This window comes from Cyprinodon tularosa, unplaced genomic scaffold (genome assembly GCF_016077235.1).
Source record: "Cyprinodon tularosa strain WSP-4 unplaced genomic scaffold, ASM1607723v1 ctg333, whole genome shotgun sequence".
Lineage (NCBI taxonomy): Eukaryota > Metazoa > Chordata > Actinopteri > Cyprinodontiformes > Cyprinodontidae > Cyprinodon > Cyprinodon tularosa.
In genome coordinates, this window is record NW_024039045.1 from 1,201,681 (window position 1) to 1,224,734 (window position 23,054).

Sequence of the window (23,054 nt, forward strand, 5' to 3'; positions counted from 1 at the left end):
TGCCAACCTCTTCTGTTAATATACGCATGCCTCTTGATCCAGCACAGTCCTTCTTGGTTCCCTCTTTTAAAGTTAGATAAGTTTGAGATTACAGCGTTGAAAATCCTTAATATCAATAATCCATTCTTCCACCCATCCGTGCATACATTCATTCAACCCTCCATATTCTCCCACTTTTTCCCTCAGGATCGCGGTGAGGTCCATGTCTATCTCCAGCAGTTTATGGGCGAGAGGCAGGACTGTGGACTTTACAAATGATCAAACTCCATAAAGTTATATTTGGACAGAAATGCTCTTTCCTGGTATGCCTTTCAAACATAAGGTTGGCATGTTAGCATCTAGTTTATTCCTGACATTGACATAAGCCCGCACCCCCACCCCCCCCACCCCCCCACCCCAATTAACAGCATCTTCACTTTGAAAAGAAAACTGTGTACCAAAATAGATGACTGTCTTACAAAATTCATGCACTGTGGAAAATGCAAATAATTTGTAATTAGAGGCTGCAAGAAACTTTGTTGCAGTTTTAAAGAGCATAAATAAAACAAAGCAAAACAGTCATTTAAAGCTGGACTAGTAATTTTTCCTCTAAACAGAACTATTAAAGGTTGGAATTCCTGCAAGGGATTAGGCAGATAAACAGTACTCGAGTCGAGGGAGATGACGGGGGATGTCAACCCCCTTCTTAAAAAAATCTTAAACATCATCCTCCTACTTTAATGACCATCCCCCTATACCATCCTCTGTGACATTTTATTAGTGAATCTGTAAAATTTCTATTATATATTAACCATAATGGCAATGATATTTCCCTTTCAACATTTGGTGGGCTGTTGGCTTCCCAGTAGCCTGAGCAAAGTGAATCAAATGCAAAAATTGCCCTACCATGACTATGAAGCTGAGCCCTGGAATTTATCCCTAACTATGTAGGGGCAGTGATAGCCATTCCAGTCCTGGGACTGACTGCAGTTCTACTGAAAGATGCCTTGGTCAAGGTCAATGCCCATACCATGCATAGTGCTTTAGGTTGATAGACTATATTCATTAGACTGTGTATGCTTCAACATAAATAAATAAATAAAAAATTCCACCCCTTCTTTTTTTTTTTTCTACAATTAGACTACTGCACATGAATAAGGTTTCATTTGGTAAATAAAACAATGTTGAGGTTATTTTTTTTAAAACATTGTTTCCTCTTACCCATCTACATAAAAAAAGAGATTTCCTGCTGAAGGTAAGGAGAAATATGTCAAAAACAGAAGGCAAAACATATGCACAGTGAAATATTTTTCCTCTTCAGGAAATATTTAAGTGTAATGTCTTGGACATGTTAAAAAAACCAAAATGATTTTGATTTAAATGTAAATGAATCATAAACTTTCTAGTGCAGAGATGTGCACACTAAATGTACATTTAAGAAACTTGTATTCAGCATTTGGATGATTCTAGAATATTGTATATTGTGGTTATGACAAATCCTATTGTGGGTGGGTTCAGTCATCCAAATGGATAGAAAATATTCATGTAAATTGATTATTTCTGTATTATTACACAGTAAAAATTCGTTGTATGTTTTTATTTTACTTTTAATCATTTATGATTTTATATTTTTTGCTTCTATTTGCTTAATTTAGTATTCTAATAAGTTATAATTCTAAAAGTATAATTCTGTGTTTAGGTAGTTTAGAGTTCAGCAGGTCGTTAGAGGATCACTATGTTTGATCTTATGTTAATATTTTCATTTTATGTTTTAGTATAGAAAAAAACAGATAGAAAACAACAAATATTTTCTTTTGAATTCAATCATTTAAATAAAGAAGTAACGTATTTTAAAAAATTGAGAACAACTAAATTAATCCTCGCACATTAGTCTCCTAGTCTGAAATGTTTATACCGATGTAGAAGGAAATGTTCTTAACAAAGTAGGAACTATTAGTGTACATGATGAAGTTTTCACCCGGCCGTATTTTGTAGTGACGCATTTCAAACATGGCTTCCAAAGACCCGCCGGTGTGTCAGATCTTCTCTTTCCAGGACTCTAAAACCTCCCCGGATCCGATCTTTGAGCTGCCGGCCCACTGTCTGACCCCCGCAGCCTCTCCTATAGTCATCGATAACGGCTCCTTTCAGACTCGGGCCGGCTGGGCGTCTTCCGCTTCAGGTCTGGACTCTCCGCAGCTTCTCTTTAGGTCTGTGGCGGCTCGCAGCAGAGGGGCCGCCCGCAGCGAGACCCAGATCGGAAACGACATCCCGAACCTTGAGCCTCTGCGGTGGCTGCTCAAGAGCCAGTTCGACAGAAACGTGGTGGTGAACTTCGAGATCCAGGAGCTCATCTTGGACTATGTGTTCACTCATCTGGGGCTCAGCTCGGAGGTCAGTGAGATACTGGATGAAACTCATGGTTAGGAATCAAGATCCCTATCCATGTACTAGTGACCTACGTTACCTTGTTGTTTACATATTTTTACTCTTTACTGTTTTATGTTTTTATTTTATTTCTCAACAATATTATGGATAACTCAAATAGAAATTAAGAGAATATTAGTCCCTCCAATGTTTTCTCATGTGAAAAAAGGAACTTGATGAATTCCCAGAGTCTAACTGAAGAGCTTAAACTTCAAAACAACAGGCAAAAAGACAGCAGGATCCATCCTGAAGTAGGGCTAATGAAAGTTCACACATCTGTATGGAGGACCAAAACTGACATCATTAAGATAAAAAGTGGAAATAAATTAATGCTGAATAACTATGATTAAATGGACACTTTATTGAAACATTTCCTTATTTATTAATTTGAGTGTTTGTTAATGTTTTATTCATCAATTCATTATCTGTTTATTTAACTATTTTATGTATTCCTTTATCTTTTTATCCAATTTCTACATTTCTGTATGCATTTCTTTCTCATTATTTAAATGAGGAGGGACTTTGTCTGTAGGCTTCAACTTTAGGCTTTTTCTGTAGATGCCACTCCTGATTGGTTGTAGCATTACTTATATCAAAATGTTCTGTGGGTTTTTTCTCTGCCTTTGCAGTATATCAGCATAAACTGTAAAAATAAGCCCAGGTAATAAATGCTCTGACCTTATTCATATCTAGGGCTGTGTGGAGCACCCCATCCTGATGACAGAGGCACCCTGCAACCCGCTGCACTGCCGCCAGATGATGTCTGAGCTCCTCTTTGAATGCTACCGTGTCCCCTTTGTTTCTTATGGTGTGGACGGTCTGTACAGTTTCTACCACAACAACAACCAGAGAAACCTGCAGCCGCCACACAGCGGCATCATTCTGTCCTCTGGGTACCACTGCTCTCACATCCTGCCTGTCATCCACGGCAGGTGAGCCTCGGCAGTCACAGGAACCCCATTCCTTTTTATTTTGTTCTTTTCACATCATTGCCCGTGTTAAGTTTCACTCTCCTCGCTGTAGTTGCACCTGTTTCACTGGATGTGGTTTTTTTCTACTTCAGGTTTGACGCTGTGAACTGTAAGCGTGTGAATGTGGCTGGGAGTCAGGCAGCCTCCTACCTGCAGCGCCTCCTGCAGCTGAAATATCCTGGTCACCTCGCTGCCATCACTCTCAGCCGCATGGAGGAGCTGCTGCATGAGCACAGCTACACCGCCGTAGATTATCATGAAGGTATGAAACTGATGAACATACTTGCAGCTTTTTTTTTATTATTCTTTTTTATAATCCTTTTTCCTACAGAGCTGGAAAAGTGGCGTTGCCCAGAGTTTTATGAGCGGGAAGTTCACCGTATGCAGCTCCCCTTCTCTGGGAAGGTGCCCGGGGGCTCTGTAAGTGTGGAGGAGCGGCAAGAGAGGCGCGCTCAGCAGCTGCGAAGACTTCAGGAGATCAACACTCGGCGGCGGGAAGAGAAGCTGCAGCAGGATCAAGAGAGGCTGGACAGACTTTTGGCTGTTCAAGTAAGTGAGACTTTAAATCTATCATTTTCTTAAAGTATTCCAACATAAACCCAAACACTTAAACTTGTGTTATTGACCAGTTACACAAATCTGCTGCTCTATGATTCCTTTCTTTAATCTAAAGCATTAAATGTAAACATCTCTAAGGTACACTATGATTACAGAGCTGCATCTGAAACTAAAAAACAAAGGATACTGCACTTCTGAAAGCAGTCAGTGGGGAGTTATCATGCAACATGGTGCTCATAGAGTCGTGTGCGTACAGGAGCTGTTGGAGGATGGCTTATTGGATCAGTTTCACAAAAGCCTGATGGAGCTCAACATGGATTCAGCCGAGGAGCTGCAGTCCTACATCAACAAGCTGCAGCTGGCGGTGGAGCAGGGGAGGCTGAAGCTGCTGCAGAGCGACGGAGCAGACGGGAAGATGGAGGTACGGGTTCTGCTGCTTAACTATTGATGGCGAAAGGAATCTGTGTTTATGTTCTGCTTATTTGAATCTTATTTTCTAACTCACTTCGGTTTATTTAACCAGAACTCACCACTTTTATACGCTTTAGATTTGAGCTTAGGTTTGAACTATAGATGAAATTTGTATCGTGATTATGGTGTCATGTATTGATTTTCTGATCAGGATTCTTTTGTCCTTCATCATTAAATTCTGATCCTTTTCATCATCTAGGCTCGCAGACTGCATCTGGAAGCATATTTCAAAGAAGGGCTTCTTCTTAAAATTCCTTCTAAAAACTTAGATTAGATGAAGAACAGTGCATGGATAAGCTCATCTCCCAGCAGCTTTACATATTCAAAGGTTTAGATGCCTTGGTATTAAGCACACCACAATCGATACGGTTTACATTTTAGGACATCCTTAACCTTGGTATCTGATACTTTCAGGTATCAGGAAATTAGTGATCAAGTCTTAGGGAAAAATTCTGTGAGCTCTCAAGTCTTTGGAAATTACGGAGCTCTTTTCTTAATTCAGCAGAGCAGATGTGAGTTTACTGACGCACATAAAACATTTTATTTGGGTCATAGAAAGCATAATATATCAAAGTCTGAGAAATCCACTTTAACCTGCAATGAACCAAGAGAGATGAAAGGAAGGATGTTTTTTAGGCAGGTAAGTAGCTTTGTTACATCTGCTCAATTGATCAAAACTTCACTGAATTTAAACAAAGAGCTCCATCAATTCCAAAGACATGAGAACTCATTGCTTTTTTCCCCCCTTAGAGCTGTCCTAAAAAGTCCACCGTACATCAGACTCCACAGCCACGTGTTGTCTGGAGGTTCCGTCCGGCAGGCTTAAAGACAACTCTGCGTTTGGATGTTGCTTTGAACTCGTCTGACTATGCTGAGATTAGAGCAGAGGAGGGTTACGATGTTTGGCTGCTGTTCAAGAGTTTGGCTCTGGCTGCCTAGGTCCAAGGAAAAGAGCCTCTCATGCTTCAACTTACATTTATTTTGTAGAATTTCATGATTATAAACTGTTTTGCAACAAGATGGACCCTTCCTGTTGCGTCATGTTCGGGCACCGGCCCACTCATCAGGGTCTAGATAAAACACAGATAGATGGACGGCACAGACGCTTGGCTTAAACGAATTAGAAAACTTCTAAGATGACTTAGAAGAGGACGGTCGGCCGGGTTGTTCAGTTCTGAACAATACATGGAATTAGGCAGTGATTCTTTTTAAAGATGCCTAAAAACAGTCTTTTTTAAAATTTTCTTTGGGACATAAGCCAATACCTGGCAGGCTGTCTATAAAGCAGTTATAAACGCTGGATGACAAATTATAGGTTTGAGTTAGGAAATATCTTTTTCAATGAACGTTAAAAGGTTAATTTAGATGACTTTCCTTCCTCAATACGGTAAGTAAAAGTAGAATTTTAAAATGTAATTCTACATTACTCGGGTTTTGTTAGACTTTTTTATGAACTTGGACGTTTAAGTTTGACAGAAGAAATCTTTAATAGTATAGGTACTTTTTTGCTTTAGCTAAATATCAAAGTACAGTACTATATACTGAGCAGTGTTTCTATATTAACTCCAAGTGTAAATATAGAAACACCAGTTAGATTAAGAATGGATTGTGGCAATCAGATGGCACTGAATGCTGAAAATGTGGATGCTTCAGCCATTTTTATTTTGTTAAGATTCCTAATGAATGTGCAGGATGTGTTTGGTTGGACTATCTGTGGCCGACTTGTTGCCTGAGGCTGTTCTCTCGCTCCCTGCCAGGTGTCGGAGTTAGAGCAGCACATGGAGGAAGGAGACGGAGTGGGACAGATGGATTCAGACTTCCCCGAGGATCCACTGTCAGAAAAATCTGCCAGTGTTGTTCAGGTAGTGGCACTGGGAATCCTCTAGTAAATATGCTGAGGCTCATTAACGGCACAATGACTGTGGCGGTGGGGATAAAGATCTGCAAATAGACATTTGGTCAATTTCTTTTTTTTAGTTTTTGAGCAGATCTTTGCTTTAAAAAATATATTTAGACCGAACCTGAAGAATAAACTTGAATAAACTCTTTTCTAGCCTGCCTTCAACATGGCGGAGTACCACCAGCTTTTTGTGGGGACGGAGCGGCTGCGCTGTCCTGAGATTCTGTTCCAGCCTTCTCTGATTGGAGAGGATCAGATGGGACTGATGGAGACGCTGCAATATGTCCTGGCGAGGTAAAGAAAAACAACAACAAAAAAACAGTAGCATGAGTCCACTGTAGGCTAAATAGGCTGACGCCAGCTGATGAATTTGTATATTTATTTGATAAATGTTTCCACAGTTATATTGGTAACACATTGCACTAAAAAGTCCTACGATTCTCTTAGATCTCATCTAACTTTAAAAAATTTTTTATTTCCTCTGTACCACAAAAAGGTACACGCCTGAGCAGCAGGAGGCGATGGTGAGCAATGTGTTTCTGACTGGTGGGAACATGCAGTACCCTGGGATAAAGGAGAGGGTGGAGAGGGAGCTGCTGGCACTCAGGCCCTTCCAGTCACATTTCAAGGTAACACAAAATCACTTAACATTTCCTTTAAAAACAGAAAAACGAGTTGAAATAAAGCTGATCTTAACAACAAAACTGTTCTCAATAGAAAAGGGGGAGAAAAAATAGTATTAACAGTAAAAAGTTTAACTTTTTAGATGTTGAACTGCCTAAAAGGGATTTTAATGGGTTATGAAATGTTCATGAAGATCGGATTCTTTTCTAAACAATCCACAGGTCCGAAACATTTTTACATGTTATGTCTTTAAAGTCAGAGAAACATAACATAAGTTGTCACAAAAAATGATTTGTTGTTTGCCTTTCTGTTCATTGTTCTGGAGTGATGTGTTTTTTGTCTTCGCAAAACACAGTGAGATTCGTGAAAATCAAAATTTAACCCATTTCAAAGATATGTTATTTATTCCAAATGGATAAATCAATGCTACTCTCAGTATCTTAGGCTCTATATGAGTCATAGGTTGACCTTTGGTAGGTCTTTCTATGTTTTTGCGCTTATAGCTGTGAGCTTTTTAGAGTATAACTACCAGATTTATACAGTTTGAGACTAAAAGCTTCTTTTTTTTTCATTTTAAAATAGTTCAAGTGCAATGAGACCTGATTCAGGGGACTTATGGAGCATTAATCTTAATGTGTGATCAGATATTCTTAATAAGGTTTGATTTTAATTGGGATTGGGTGAAACTAACTGATCAATATGCTTTGACCTCAACCTTACCTTTGGGAACTAAACAGCCAAAATAATATTCTTATCTATCAAAATAATTAAAATGGAGTGTTTGTTTCTCTCCTATGTTCATGAGTGTATGAAATCAAACACCTAGGCACTCGGACAGGAGAATGCTACTGTTCTGACTGTATAATGTTAAGTGTAAAGTTTGGTGCAGGGGAGATAATGCTGTGGGGATGTTCTTATGGATTATGGCCTAGCCTTTTAGTTCCAGTTAAATGAACTGAGATTTCCGACAATCCTATGCTCCCAAATGAGTGGAACAATTTGGAGATGGCCCCTTTTTCTGCCAACATGAACCTGCACAAGATCCATAGAGACCTGGAGGCTGCAGGGTCCTGACCTCAACCAACAGAACTCCTTTTAGGTTGAATTAGAGCAGATACTGAGAGCCAGGCCTTCCCACCTAACATCAGTCTATCACCTCAAATATGCATTTTTTTTTAAGAATGATCAAAGATTCCCATAAATAGGCTCATAAACCTTAAGGACAGCTTTCCTAGAGGAGTTGAAGCTACGCAGAGTTCGATCAATGCTATACTGAACGCTGTAGAAAAATGGGATGTTGCTTGAGTCAAAGTGGGTGTGAATTATTTTGACAATATTATCTCTTGAGGCATGTTTAGAGCTCATGTCCGGTTGGAGGGTGATCCTTAAACAGTGGTAAATCTTTGTCAGCCTCTAACAGGTTTTCTTACAGCGCTCTTCTCTATTTAGCTCAATCCACCTTCTTAATCAGTCTGACCAGCTTTTTTTATGCTTTGCTAAAAAAAAAATTGCCTGTAGCTCAAAGTTTACATTTCAGCTACTTCAGGCTACCTTTCTGGTGACTAATTTCCTAACATGTCTGCATTGCAACAGTCATTTTCTCCATGCAGCTCTTTAACCAGTAGTTGTGGTGATATATTCCTCTCTAAGCTGTGGGTCTCTGATGCTTCCAAATATTCACTGTTTCGCTGTTGTTTCTGTAGGTTTGCTGTCTTAAAGTAATGTTTGTTAGATGTTTAAGGTTCTTGTTACCAAGTCCTGCTTTAAATTTCTCTAAAGTTTTTCTCTCTGACCGATCTGCTTCCTTTTCCTGATGCTGTTAATCTCTAATGTTCTCTAACAGCCTCTGGATCTTTACAGAATTTTACTGGAACAACCAAATATAGAGATTTTTTTTTTTTGGGTGGAGATAACCTTTTGCTCTACTAAGGGAAAACCAAATTTTTTTCCCAGGTAACCATGGCAACCCGGCCAAGCTTAGACGCATGGTACGGAGCACGGGACTGGGCGTTGGAGCATCCAGCAGCAGCGGGAGCAGAAGGATGGATCAGCAGGCAGGACTACGAGGAGAAAGGCGGTGAATATCTGAGCGAACACTGCACCTCTAATGTCTTCGTTCCCCTGAAGATCACCAAACCGGTTCCTGCTCGTCCCGCCGAGCCGCCTTTGGCTTCTCAGACGCCGACAGGAGCATCTGCAGCTGTAGCAACAGTCACATCTGCTCCATCCTCATCCACAGATGCTGCTGACATCACCATGGTCGCCTCTTGAAATACTGAGGTTATTCAGGACTGAAGTGAGACTTTCCTCCTCAGGATGTAAATTCATCCACGTCTGTAGGAATTCTGGTCAAAACCTTTCATATTGATAGGTGACCACATTTTGAGGTCTTGTGAAAACATTTTTTTCTGTTTTTGTAAATAAAAATAACATTGTTTTGTAAGATCCTGTTGATACAGATATTTTTTTTTAAATAAAGTTGAGTCTCTTTTACCTTTAAGCCCGTTTTTTTAAACTTTACGTTAATTATTATACAATCTGTTTAATTTTATATAAGAACATAGATCATTTTTTAGGAATGAAACACAATTATACAGTCTTTGCTTTTAGGAGAAGATATTTACTGACTACAGAAGAGCAGCAAGCATATAAACCACAAATTATAATAATCCTATAAACCAGACACACTGCCTTTGCTTACTCTTGTTTGTCTGAATGATCTCAAATTGAATTCAGATTATTTATTTTTGCTATTTTAAAAAAAACATAGCATTTTCTGAACCCATAAGTCAGACCTTGAGTTTCTTTTCCCCTCTCAAAACCATCAGTCCATTCATCATGTCACTGTTATCAAGGAGAACCAACCGTTTTATATGGAATAAAGAAATAATATGTTGCAGTTAATACTTGTCATCACTAGATGGCGAAAGACAACACAAAACTGATGGAAACTGCCTGCTCTATAAAACTACAGATAAACGAGCTTTCAGTCTAATATGCAAGAGTGAAAATGTTGATTTTAGTTTTTGGTTTAACATCACCACTGACGTCAAAGAGAAACAGTTTATATCTGACTGACTGGGTCGTAAAGCCGTCTAGCAGATGCATGGATTTCATTGTTCCTTGGGGATCATGCAGCCGGCCTGATGGGGTTTAATTGCATTATGTGGAAAACTGTGTCAGGGACCAAGGTTAAGACCAGCACTCAGCCTGTTCTGCTTCTCCTCATGTAGCATTGTGGCAGTCAAACACACACGCTTTAGAGAGGCCCCCATTCCCACAGCAGGGTCTGATTGAGGCTAATAGGAGCTGCAGCATGCCTGTGACTTCTACATGATTCTTTGAACATTACTTCATAGAGATTAAAAGGAGACACATTTTAAACTTAAGTGTATCTGCATCTCTACAAAATTATCCTTTCGTTTCACAGTGTTCTGCATGCTGATGTTCACCTGTCTAAGGGATGGCAAGGTGCAGAATGTTGCCCTGTTAAACAGCATATTCCCTGCTAGCACCAATCACCATCATCATTATGTGTTTCCAGAACACACAGTGCAGCGGGAATACTGCCCTGACTGGGGCTTGTGTTTCCAAACAAGGCTGCTGCCACCGAGTTGGCCAGTGTCCAATTAGGAGGATTTGTTTGTGAGCTGTAGGGTTGTAGGTCAGCAGGAGCAGCAGACAGGGATGAATTAATGTAATACAGACCTGTGCAGGAGAGGAGAGGCAAAGTAAAATGGTGAGACAGAAACCACTGAGCTTTTCTTTTAAAAGCCATAAGGTCTTGTTTCTTATGGGAAACCCGGTTATCTTTGCAGAGTTAATTCCCAACATGCAGAGTGTATGCATACATCTGACCCTTAGCATGGTGGGCAAACAGTTTCCTTCATTTTGATCTAATGCAACCACAATATGCAATGTATTTTATGTATCACTTTGTTGCAATTTGAAAGATTTGTCAGAAAAAAAAAGATATATATATAAGCAAATTTTCTTTTTAATTATAACAATGTCTTCCACTGGAATGGATATAAGTGTGCGGTCCTAATAGGATAAAATAAATAATAATAATAAAAATAAAACTTGGAGTACTTTTTAAAGTATTAATACATAAATTACCCAAATTAGATCCATTAATGTCCTATCATCTTGCTAGACAGCAATGCAATTTGGGAAACGAATTCCCAACATTTTTGATTCTGCATCACCCAAAAAAAAATCACTAACATCCCTGACCAATGCTCATATGACCAACTATGCTCTATTTTTCAGAGCACTCCTCTGTGGTCGCTGTGGTATGTCACAGGATGGGATGAAACATCTCTGAAGTTGAAAGAGGGTCACTTACAAGCCAAATTGGATTTTATTTGTCTTCACATCCAATTAAATGGATTGGAAATGAATCACAGACACTGGTTCATTGAGCAGACTGGGAGGACAAAGTGTTTTTCACATAAGTGAGCTTAAGTCTGACGATCTTCTGAGTTTTTCTTTGTTATCAATTACTGACAGACATTTCTCAGCAGTGTTTGTAATAAAGCTGAATGAGGTGTTTCCCTTCCATGCATCTTTTCTTTTTTACGTCCCTCAGATTTCTTTACCGGTTAGTCAGTATAGATTTCCCTGCACCTGCTGGGAAAATGTTAATTTGAAACACACAAGCAGCAAAGCCTTTGAGTGTGTTTTTCCCCCAGAAATAATGGTCACTAAGCTGTGTTGCTATGTTACCAAACACTCAGAGTTTGAGTAGGTCTGCAGCAACGTTGACTGGCTGTCAGCCTGAAAAGGTGCAGAAACAGGGATTGAGTGTCCAAGCCGACAGCTGCAAACATGATGCATGGAGTCTTAAATAGGAGGGTTTCTGGAGAGAATGCTAATTATCTGAAAAGCTTGTGTATCTTGTCTGAGAAATTTTCACAAAAACAAGTTATTTTATTTGTCAATTTCCTGTTACTATCTCTGATGAAATTTCAAACATAGATATATTCCCCTTGGCCTTTCTGAAGAAACTAAATCCTTTATTTCCTCTACTTGTGTCCCATAAGACTGGGAATAAAGAGAAAGGATGTCAGAGTTAAAATCGCCTGAGCTCTCTGCTGCTGTCTGCTAAACATCCTTTAAATGAACACCTTAACATCAGCCTTTCCTGGAATATCAAACCATGATGTTTTAGGCCTGATACATGTATGGTTTAGCTCTTATTGTATCCATCAGAGCTGAATGAGCCAACTGGGGAACAACAGTAGCTTTAATCAGATGAAAGCAGCCTCTGTCTGATCCCTCCTCCTTCTACCCCCCCTTGTCTTGCTCCATATGTAGAGAGCAACAGGTCCAAATCCTGCTTTGTGCACAGCCACCAGAAGCTTTTAGTTGGCCTAAACGGTTGACTTGGAATAACTCTATTTTATCCTCACCTCGTAAAGCTCTGTAAACTTGAGCCCTCATGTTTCGGGTAGTTGCAGAGCACGTCAAGCGGCACCCTGGGGTGAGTAAGCTTTATTTCTTTCCTGTTTGTCTCTTACGTTCTAAAAAGCTCTGGATATTTGAAAAGATTTGTCCTGCATTGTGCCATTTCCTCTAAACATGTTAGGAAAAAGTCTGAAAAACATACAGGGAGGATTTGTCACAAGTTGTTTATACAAATGTGTTTCAGTAAAACAATTATTGTTTTTAGCTTTTTGTTATAATGGGTAACAAAAGTAAATATGATTATGAGATTAAATCTTCATTTTTTTGTTTTAGATATGCATCTATTTGTTAGTACTAATTCAAAACTAGATCAAGATTAATTTCTAATAATTTTTGCTTGCTTTTTTTATTTATAGATTTCTTTTGCTAAAATATTGATAAACCATAGCAATCTGAATATATTTTATTCCAAAATCTGTAACTTAGGGCCGGTTAGGTAGTTACTTGCGATGTCATTCATTAATAGGTTAAAGCAGGAGATATGAGGAGAAGCCTATTTCTGTCTCTTCCAATCTTATTAAAGCTCTAATTCAGTCAGTTAAGTTGTTCCTGGAGTTGGTTTTTAAAATCAAATCGAGATAAAAGCAGCTCAAGGCGCCAATAATACATTAAAACTAAATATAATCAGACATCAGACCAGTTGCTGGCATAAAAACCTTTTTTGTAAAATCCTAAGTTTCTTCCCCACAGCGGTAGGCTGGGGGTGGGGGGGATTATTTTTGAATTTTCATCCATCTCCACGAGGGTTGACAGAGTGTTCACTTTTTGTCACTGGTCTCCCTGGAGAGGGAGAGAAAAGCTATAGGGATGAAAATCTAAGCTATCATGGTTTCTCAGCACAGTCTATCATCCTGGAAAACTGACAAACTCAGAGACAGGAACTGCAGAGACTAAATCCCTCTGAGACTCCATAAATCCACCTCATCAAGTTCACACAGAAGGAAAGAGACAGAAGTACAGACAGTTATAATGCAAATGTTTCCGTCTCAGAGACAAAAATTCCAACAAATACATACATTTAAAAGAGATGAACATAAAGAGGGAGAGAACAAAAGCTTGACGGAGCAATATCAGTTGAAATCGATGCTTTGCAGGAAATCCTCCGTTCTCTTCAAGTGCCAAAAATTAAAAGAACTAGAGCCTGTTTTTCAGTTAAGGGGTATGAATGCATATCTATGGCGATGCTTTGGTGAGGGAACCTGGAGCAACCGATTAAAAAATATTTTTTGTTTTTACACCTTTGAAATTTGACCTTTCATCTCCAGAGACCCTTTGCTCTCCTGCTAAGCTCAGCCGACCAGATTGATTTTAAGATTTGCTGAAAATAAACTCTTGGTTCAACCTTCAGAGCACCTTACTAAAAGTAATTAGCGTATCACAAATATTCATCACATCTCCTTCACATCTAAGCAGAGTAAGGCAGGGAACACACAAATTATACTGAGATAAGAGTAGCACTACTTCCAAATATATTCTCTCAAATAGAAAGTAACCATCCAAGAAACAGCTACTATCAGATAGCTAATTAAAACATCTGATGTAGTATTCAAATATTACATAAAGTTACCCAAAATATAACATTTTGTTCAAATTCTGGTAAGATAAAAAGAAATGTAATTACACAACAACAAATGCTGGCAGAATAACTTTCTCAAATGGCTTTTTTTTTTTTTAACAAAAATCGTATGTAACCAATAATTAGTGTGTAAATATGTGTTAGAACAGGGTAAGGTCTTCCAATTGTTTTCAATATGTTCACTTCACCTTCTGATGACGCAGAAGGTTCAGTACATATGAAATAACAATGATAATGAAGCTTCTGTGTAAAAAAGAAGTTTCACTCTCATATAATCTGGAAACAAAACAAGCCTGTTTATCATTCTATGTTTTTTTAAGTAGAAGCATTAAAATGTAAACTAGTCCTAAAATTAGATTTTTTTCTAAAGGTTACTGAAGGTAACTACTTTTCACCTCTATAGGACTGCTGGTGAAGGCACCCTGTTGGGCCATTAGCTGCTCTAATCCTCCCTGCTTTGGCTCAACTTGGGATCATGTGCCATTGACGTAAAGCTTTAACTTGTGTTTAGACTTATTTTGGGGGGCTGGGGGGGTCTGCATTTAATTTGTGGACATTTCTTTCTGCTTCTGTAACCCAAAGGCTGAAGGATGAGTCCGTATTTCATCCTAAATTAGGACAGTTGATGCCAAATTGATCAGATTCCTTGTGGACCCAACCAGCTAACATGGCATAAACTACACTGCACTAGATTAATAAAGGCATAAATAGGGTTTTCTTATGAGTATTTCATTAGTAATGATATAATAATGTCATTTGTAACTAATATGTTTTGTATAAAAACATCAATACATGTCCTAAAAACATGTTTGTATTATTATTATTATTATTGTTATTATTATTATTATTATTATTATGTAGTTATTGAAAATAGGAATAGGAAACAGAAATGACTTAGAAATAGATTTCTTGTGTTATTAGTTATTTAATCTCGATAAGGCCTCAGAGCTTCTGCTTTTCTTGTATGACCTTCAGAAAACATGTCTTTCAGCAGTTCTCTTAACACTAAGATATTTGTTTTGATCAGATCTCAGATCCTTTGCTGACTCAATCAGTCGATTGCCCTTTTCTCATCGGCCCCCCTTCTATTTAGTTCTTCCTGATAAAAAAAGTTAATCTAAATCTAATGATGATTTGCACACACGACAAACTTTTCAATTAAAAAAAATATCTATTTAAGAAATGAATGAATCCAAAATAAAATTCTCCCCTTTGAAATTAGGTACTTTATGTTCATTACATATAGATATGTGGGTATATTTAGCCTAATATTGGTTTAAATTAAGATAATGGTACATTTGAGGTTAGATTACATTTTTTTTAACCTTATAAAGACCAGAGTATTTAAATGTTGTAAAAGGTTTAATTTAATCTTGACATTACTTTATTTGACTTTATTTGATTATAAGAAATAGTTTCTGCAGGTCCCACATTAAGCAACTAATATAATGTGTTTTAAAAAAGTTTCTCAATGATACACAGTATACGACTAAATTAAAGCTCTAACTTTTGGGGATATGAACATTATCTTAACATCTTCTTGACCAATGCTCAAACTCTTTGTAAACCACCATGGAGCCAAAGTTGTTTATGTGCCTGGTGATGCATATTCTAGCATTTCTAGGGGTTTTGTTGGAAACACTTTGCTTCCCTCCTTTTGATCACAATCGTACCTAATTTAACTGATGAGTTTAACTTATACTTGAAAGTAAACTGTTGGTTTGTGCTCTAAGAAAATCAGTAATCATTCTGATTAACATCAACTTGTAAACCTGCCTAGATGTATTATAAAACAATTCTCTAATGTTTTATAATACATCGTAACACTTGACTTATGTGAGTTCCAGCTTTGAATTAGATATGAAATTAAAATACCCACTCAGGAAGGATTCGTGTGTGATTGTGCAACTTTTCCAAGTCTTTCCTGGATGCAACTCATAGCAAAAAGCATTTTATATATTTTAGAGGACAGTTCAGCAATAGATCCTGCAAAGACTGTTTGGCCAGAGGCAGAAGACCCCACTAAAGTTTTATAATTGTTTATTTTAAACATAGTAAAAAAAAAACAAACAAACAAAAAGCTTGTCAACAGAAGTAGATTTGCCACAACAAATTATCTTCTTTTGATTTTGCTCAACATTATTTCAGGGAAGTGTTTTTTTTTCTTTTTAAATTAAACTGCAAAAAGTAATATGACAGGATTTTCTTATTAAAATACAGCACAGTTGGAGCAGAACATTGAATGACAAAGAAGTATTTGTTCCCTGACATTGTTGTTGTTCACAAACTGTCATTTCCAGTCTTACATAACCTCACAACACTGTCAGCTGGCTCACTGGGGTGACAGGAGGCGATGGAGCTGAAGCAGGTCATTCATTAATCATCAGACCTGTAATTGGTCGGTTGTCCAGATCACCTGCCTGACAGTAGCTTTTAAACCTACCTGGAAGAGACCAAGGAGTTTTCCGATAAATCTGGAGGTGGACTGAAACTTAAATCTCTAATGTCTCTAAACATTAAAAATGTGTGAGATTGCCTGTCCTGCTCGTCTCTCTTTTGCTCTGTGATGGCCTGATGACAGTGGAGGTGGGTATAGAAAATAGATGAAGGTATATTCTTCTTTTCACTTTTCAATATGCACAACTTTGTTGGTCTAAGACAGGGATTGGCAGCTCCAGTCCTTCAGGGCTGGTGCGCTCCTGCTCCAACACATAAATCAAATGGCTGGATTACTTCTTCAGCATGCTGTCATATTCTCCAGAGTCCTGCTTATCTAAGGCCGTGTCTACATCCTACTCCCTGCTTTGAAGTGTGCACTTGGTCAAAGAGCAGATAAGGGCTCAGCTGCACATGCGACTTTGGAGTACTTCCTGCCTCTGAGGTTGTAACATTGAAAATGATAGGACCAGCCCCAGTTTTTTCATTTTTCATTTTTACTCCTTTAAATCTGTAACATGAAATCATTTTGTAATCAGTTTTGTAATCATTTCGCATTCTAAAGTTTACTCACCAGTGATGAGGACACGCCATATGTGCCCTTTTTTTCCCCACCCCATCCTTCAAAAACTCTGTGCAAGCCAATGGATTCAAGAGTTTTTTTTTTTTTTTTTTAGCAGGAACAAAGCTGAAGGTTGCAGGACACATAACCGTAAGGACTGGAGTTGCTAAAGTGATTTTTTATTCATAAAGCTCCACAAAACATGTCATCTCAAGTCAATTCAATTAGATGGTAGAAGTTGAAGGAAGCCAGAAAATTGTTGAAAAGCTGTATGCATTGAAATTTCATTCTCTAAACACTCTGTGTATACATGGCCTTGCAGATTGTCTCATCTGGGATCAGCATGTGGTGACAGTGGAAAGTTGCTAGCACTGTGTCGTTAATTTTACAGAAATGTTTCATTCTGTGCATGCATGTAGTGACAGTGGAGAGAAAGAACCCCCAACAGAATGAAAGCTCCAGCAGAACCAGGCATACACAAAAAAGATCACATAAACACACAAAAAATGAATAGCTAATAATGGATGATTAGTTTTGATTAGTTATTTCTGTCTAGACAAGAAACATAGTTAAACGGATTAGCTCTAAGCTAATTTTCGGGTCAAGAAGATAAAAACATGTAGCTAGTTGCTATAAAATCCCAGCCAATAGCTGTCTCAGGATTAGAACTGCACAGGAATAAAAAACAAAAGACTGGGCAAACTGCACATGAATAATATGAAGCTGTTCACAGAAGTTTGGATGACACCCCTCGACCATGATGATGTCACATCTAAATAAATTAACTTTGAAGTTTGCTGTGGTATATAAAACCATGCAAACAAATTAATTGATATGAATACTCCTACAATGCCCTGTAAGACCAAATTTGGTTGTATTTCAAACTATTTTGCAAAGTCTTTTGAGCATTAAACAGAAAAGTGTTAAAAATAAAAAAAAAGCTCATAGCCATGATAGAAGACTAGAACAATTTAAAAGTCTGCTTGGTTCATACATATTAGCTATTTGAGATTACCTTTTTAATGTTGAAGGGTTTTAAACAGAAACAAAATATATAATATAATAAACAAATAATAATTAATTAAAATAGATACGAAGCCCAAATGGAGATGGAGATGAGAGGAAAGATCCTGGAACAAACAAGAACCAATTGAGGGCTTAAATAAAGAAGAAAACAGGTGCAAGCAATAGGCAACATGAGAAGACAAATATAGAGGGAACCTACTAATTAACTGATTGCTCTGGCTGATAAAATAAGAAAAGGAAGAAATTAACTGAGCTTATCTAATAACATAGAATAGGTAAGCGAGAAAACAATGACATGCTTAAATGGAAACACAACTCATACCTTCCTGTTGTACATCTCGCTTCTTACTTTATTGTGCATTATTGCCAATATCAAAAATACTTCCTCCACAGTGAAGAAGGCAGTAAAAATAAACATGACATCATCATCTCAGAACAATATCTATATATAAAATTTACCTCAGCAGGTTTATTATTATTTTCTGTTAATGTATTCATTTGAATAAGACTTGAGAGAACTATAAAAGCTAAAAGTCTCAGATTTCTCTCTAATAACTTCCTGAAATGTCCAACTGCTTAGTAACAGCACTGGATATATTAGTCACAAGTTTATTATAAAAAAAGAAAAACATAGAAACATACACATGGTACTAAGGCAGTAAGATGCTGCTAAAAGCTATAAAAATCTAAACATTACCATCTCAATTTCAGCTCACACAAAGAGCCTTAAAATATGTTTCCTTTCTCTGCTGTGTGCAGAGCCAGTAGGTTGCGCTGCCTTGCTGTAAACATCAGAAATTACTTATTTTTGTCTTCCTCAGCTGATCCCCCAGTTCTTCTTTATCTGCCTTGGAATGGGTGGAGCCTCCCTGTACCTCATCCGGCTGGCCAGAGGACCACATGTCACGTAAGACCCTAAAACTTTTGCACTGATATTGAAGGAAAAACTGTGAAATCATAAATAATCTTCATCTGTTCTTTTTATAGTGCTTTATAAAAGTATTCATACCAACAAAATAACAATAAAAAACTGTAAGGTAGAGGATTAGATGGTAACATATAATCTGAAGATATAATAAATAAATGAAGGAAACCCTATTGAAATGTTTAACTTTGTGTAAATATATACACTTCTTTGTATTAATTTTGAGTAAGTATACTGATTATTTATTTTCAATAAAAGAAGCTATTCTAAAATGATATGCGTGATATAACATTTATTTTAAATATTTGTGTTTAAATAATGTGGAAAAAATGAAATTGTGATTTTTTATGTAATAGGAGTAAATAAAAGTTAAAACTTGGGCAAAAGGAAGACTTCATTTGCGTGTTTAATTAAGTATTTAAATCAAACACTCTTTTAAGTGACTTCCATAGAAAATCAGCTGTTTTTGGATTTTATTAGTGGGAATCAGTTAAAAAGGCTGGAGACTCTTTTTCAGACATTTGTTAGTGAATATCTTAAACCATCGAGCCTACATTTAAAACACATGTCCTGGTGTTAATTAATCTCATGAATCCAAAAACAGATATTTTTAACATGTAGAATAGTTTGGTTAATTTTCTTAATTTTCTTTTTTCCAACTGAAATTTATTTTATCCAAACTGTTTAGCTGCTAAGAACCTCTAGGATTGTAAATGCAGCTTCAAGCTTTTATTAAGCATTTAGTTTTCTAACATTTGCTCTTGGCCTGTCGATGTAGCACAGGGTGAAAGCAGGTTTTTTTTTTTTTTTTAGTTTTCTTTAAAACTGTAATGCAAGCAATATTTTACATAGAAATATAAGATATGAAAGAGCCTAACACATGCAACTTTTTTGTTTTGATGGATTTAGCTGGAACAAGACTGATAATCCTGAACCATGGAATAATCTGGACCCCACATACCAGTACAAGGTAATCCAAATCACTCACAAAAAGGCTCGCAAGCAAGCTACACAAGCCCTGCAGTAATTATTACTTTTAAGCACCAATCTTCTATGATATTTATTGTTGTTCTACTTCTTTCGCAGTTTGTTGCTATTACCACTGACTATAAGAACCTGAAGAAGGAAGGTCCAGACTTTTGAACCACACAGCAGAGTCAAGCAGGGGGAAAAAATGAAAATCCTGGATTTCAATATCTGCTTTCCTCTCTATATTTTCTGACATCAACACTGCAGGTTTTGGTGAACCGAGCACAAAATCAAAATGTATAGATGTGTGGTTTGAAAAAGCAGCTGACTGCTTGGTAAACCCAACAGGAAATATTTACATATGCTTATTGAAAGATATTCCAAAAAGCACAGTGGATGCCACATTCATGCACTTCTTATGCTTATGTATTTTCCATGCAAAAAACTGGGTTATTTTTCAAGAAGTCTTAGTTTAAGAACATGGCCTTGTTTTAGACATTTTTTTCCACAACAATTTTCACCACAAAACATATTAAAAAAAATGCATAAAATTTTTTTTAAAAATCACTCACATAGCTCTTACTCCTTCAGCATTTCATCATAAATGTAAATAGCATGTAAAAAATGTTGAGGACCAAAAGCACCAAAACTAGACAAGCAGCCTTGGTTTAAAAAAATATTGATGTTTTCTGAACATGAAAACATTAGATGTTCATCTTACACCTTTGATGTTTTTCCATGTGTTTCCTACAGCAGCTTTTATTTTTCTAGCCTCTTATAGAACAGCTGCAGTGTAACCTGACATCAAAGGTCCAATCATTGTGCGCTGCTGCTTGTATTTCATAACTGAGACGTGACCGTACGTTTAGCTGCCACTGAACTGAACAGTTATCGGCTCAGTCATGAAAGCAACAGCTGCATTAATTACAGTGTATTCTTTCAATAAATAAACTGATCTTTGTCTGCAGAAGTGTCATTTTTTGCAAGGGGGCTTACGGATAATGGGCAGGTGATTTTTGTTATGCACCTGCATCTTTTTCCACAAACTCAGCAGCTCTGATGAAGCTGAGCCATCTGCTGGCAGTACGGCTGTCACTTAGCAGGCTGAATGATGCTTAGAAAGTGGGTCCACATTTACACTGCATGTGCTGGTGTGAGAGAGAGACAGCAGCCCACCATCTGTAACAACAGTGACAGGATTGTAAGCAGTCTGACCCTATGTGAGTACTAATGTGAACATATATACATGACCTGAACACACACACTATTCATAGGGGGATTGGTTGGTCTTTTATATTTATATTTAGGGTCCAGTTGTCCTGCTTTCTTTTTATTTGCTCATCTTCTCTTCATCTCTTAATGTAATTATTCCGATGATCTAAAACATTTTAAGGTATAGTGGGTGATTTTTGCAAATTTTTTAAAAGACCACTCCTCTCCAATAAAAAAAAATACACATGAACAACTCTGTTTCTCAGTTTTTGCATCCCTCATAAAAGCTTACTTTCCAAAATAAGATTTGCAGTTTTTTTCTAGATTGACAACTAGAAGGACCACTTATTTTGATGATCCACCCGGTAAAAGAACATCCTCCACTATACATTTAAGTTGAACGAAAAGCAGAAACATAAATCTTTTTCAAGCACAGCATAAGGAGAACGAAAAAAAAACGTTTTAACGTGTTTTTTTTTTAATATATAGTTCTTTTTTATTTATAAAAGCTGATGATTTGAACTGTACAGAGTTAAGAAAATAGAGACAAACACAATATCATCATTTCTTACGTCGCAGGAAATACTGTTTTAATTAGAGATCTAATGTGATGAAGTGAGGGAACGGAGGCTCAAGTGGGCTATTGAGGAATTTTAAGTGCATTAAAATCTCTCTAGGACGAGTTGTCAGGTCATGAGAAAAATTCAGCGAGGCGAGGCAGGTCATCAGGTCATTGTGCTGTGATGCTGCTTGTGTGACTGTCAGAGGGGTTTGGGGGTTTTCTGACGACACAGCTGAGAACTCAGCCCGACCTCTCTGACCTTCACTTCTGTTGTTTATTTTTTCTCCATAGAGGAAACACATTCCTCTGGCAGTAACAGAGGCAACATGCTTCTGTTCAGAGAAAAGCAAGTTTCAGGCAGATGATCCACAGCAAATACAATCAGTTTGTTAAATGATTATTTAGCGCATGCATGTTCAACATCACAAGTCGTATTCATTGCCAACTTTGCGTCTCTTTGTTAAGCTCTTTGTGCATAAAAGTTAAATTTCTTTTAGAACCTCATGAGTTCTTCCACTTTCTCTAAAAATGTGTTAACGTTAGAACATCTTTTCATGTTTCATGGAGAGAGATGCTCTGATGGCTGTGACAAAAGGCTTGAATAATAACTAATGCATTTACTGAAGGCTTAATGACAAGGGTGCTGATGAAGCAGAGGACTCTCATCCTTCTGCACTCATGACAGTCTGTTCTACGACTGGCTGACAGTGACATGAGGATGTCGTGTAGGGTAACATCAAATAAGCATAAATCTTTGTTTCCTCTCTGTAGTAATAAATTATTGGAGTTTATATATATATTTCCATGCTAATTATTTTGAAATGAGATGTTCATAATTTTTTTTTATGACAGCTCTGCACCCCTATCAATCCTTCACCCAGTTTGCAAGTGTTTGACCAAATACCAGGTTTTAGCTTTCTGTGTGGTTCTGAGGGGATTTAGGCCCAGTCTCGTTTTAACAAAGCTTGTTTCTATTCTATTTTATGTTTGCTTAGGTCTATGTACTCCAAAGACTTAGATATGTTAAATAAAGTAAAATAGTTTGTAGTAAAAAGTAAAAAGCTTTCAAATTATACTGTTCTCAGTGCAATATGCAGCAAAGACATCCCACATCATGATACAACTTCCACCATTTTTCTAGTATGGGTAGAAACTTTAAGAGCCAGCAGTAGCTTGTTTCAAAACAGTTTTTTTTCTTGTATTGTTATGAAAAATAATTTTTTGAATTGCAGAATTTACCTTTTAAATTCTAAATTTTGAATGTTTTTATATTTTTATTACTCAAAGTTCATACTTGTAAAAAGGTCATCCAAATAACATTTTTTTTTTTTAGCTTAACTTTTTTGTGGTGGAAATATTTTTTATTCCCCCCCCTACAAAAAAGTAT

General features: G+C 37.2%; 2 protein-coding genes across 2 annotated transcripts; both read left to right on the top strand.

Moving 5' to 3' along the window:
• The first annotated feature begins 1,949 nt into the window (after nt 1-1,949).
• On the top strand, nt 1,950-9,373 carry actr5 (actin related protein 5). Its single transcript, XM_038294025.1, has 9 exons — nt 1,950-2,373; nt 3,100-3,338; nt 3,470-3,639; nt 3,709-3,926; nt 4,192-4,356; nt 6,164-6,268; nt 6,461-6,600; nt 6,803-6,935; nt 8,884-9,373. The coding sequence occupies exons 1-9, from the start codon at nt 1,990-1,992 to the stop codon at nt 9,199-9,201; spliced, it is 1,872 nt and encodes a 623-aa protein (XP_038149953.1). The 5' UTR covers nt 1,950-1,989; the 3' UTR covers nt 9,202-9,373.
• Nucleotides 9,374-12,245: 2,872 nt separating this feature from the next.
• On the top strand, nt 12,246-20,860 carry ndufa4l2a (NDUFA4 mitochondrial complex associated like 2a). The gene is made up of 4 exons (XM_038294062.1): nt 12,246-12,415; nt 18,821-18,906; nt 19,834-19,894; nt 20,011-20,860. Exons 1-4 carry the CDS (start codon nt 12,374-12,376, stop codon nt 20,065-20,067), a joined length of 246 nt encoding a protein of 81 aa, XP_038149990.1. The 5' UTR covers nt 12,246-12,373; the 3' UTR covers nt 20,068-20,860.
• The last annotated feature ends 2,194 nt before the right edge of the window (nt 20,861-23,054 follow it).

What these genes read in the sequence shown, in the direction of transcription:
- ndufa4l2a (XM_038294062.1), top strand. Translation starts at nt 12,374, where the DNA reads ATGTTTCGGGTAGTTGCAGAGCACGTCAAGCGGCACCCTGGG. An exon ending in ACGTCAAGCGGCACCCTGGG is followed by an intron (nt 12,416 to 18,820) that starts GTGAGTAAGCTT and finishes TGTCTTCCTCAG; the next exon opens with CTGATCCCCCAGTTCTTCTT. An exon ending in GCCAGAGGACCACATGTCAC is followed by an intron (nt 18,907 to 19,833) that starts GTAAGACCCTAA and finishes TGATGGATTTAG; the next exon opens with CTGGAACAAGACTGATAATC.
- actr5 (XM_038294025.1), top strand. Translation starts at nt 1,990, where the DNA reads ATGGCTTCCAAAGACCCGCCGGTGTGTCAGATCTTCTCTTTCCAGGAC. An exon ending in GAGCAGACGGGAAGATGGAG is followed by an intron (nt 4,357 to 6,163) that starts GTACGGGTTCTG and finishes GCTCCCTGCCAG; the next exon opens with GTGTCGGAGTTAGAGCAGCA. An exon ending in CTGCAATATGTCCTGGCGAG is followed by an intron (nt 6,601 to 6,802) that starts GTAAAGAAAAAC and finishes TACCACAAAAAG; the next exon opens with GTACACGCCTGAGCAGCAGG.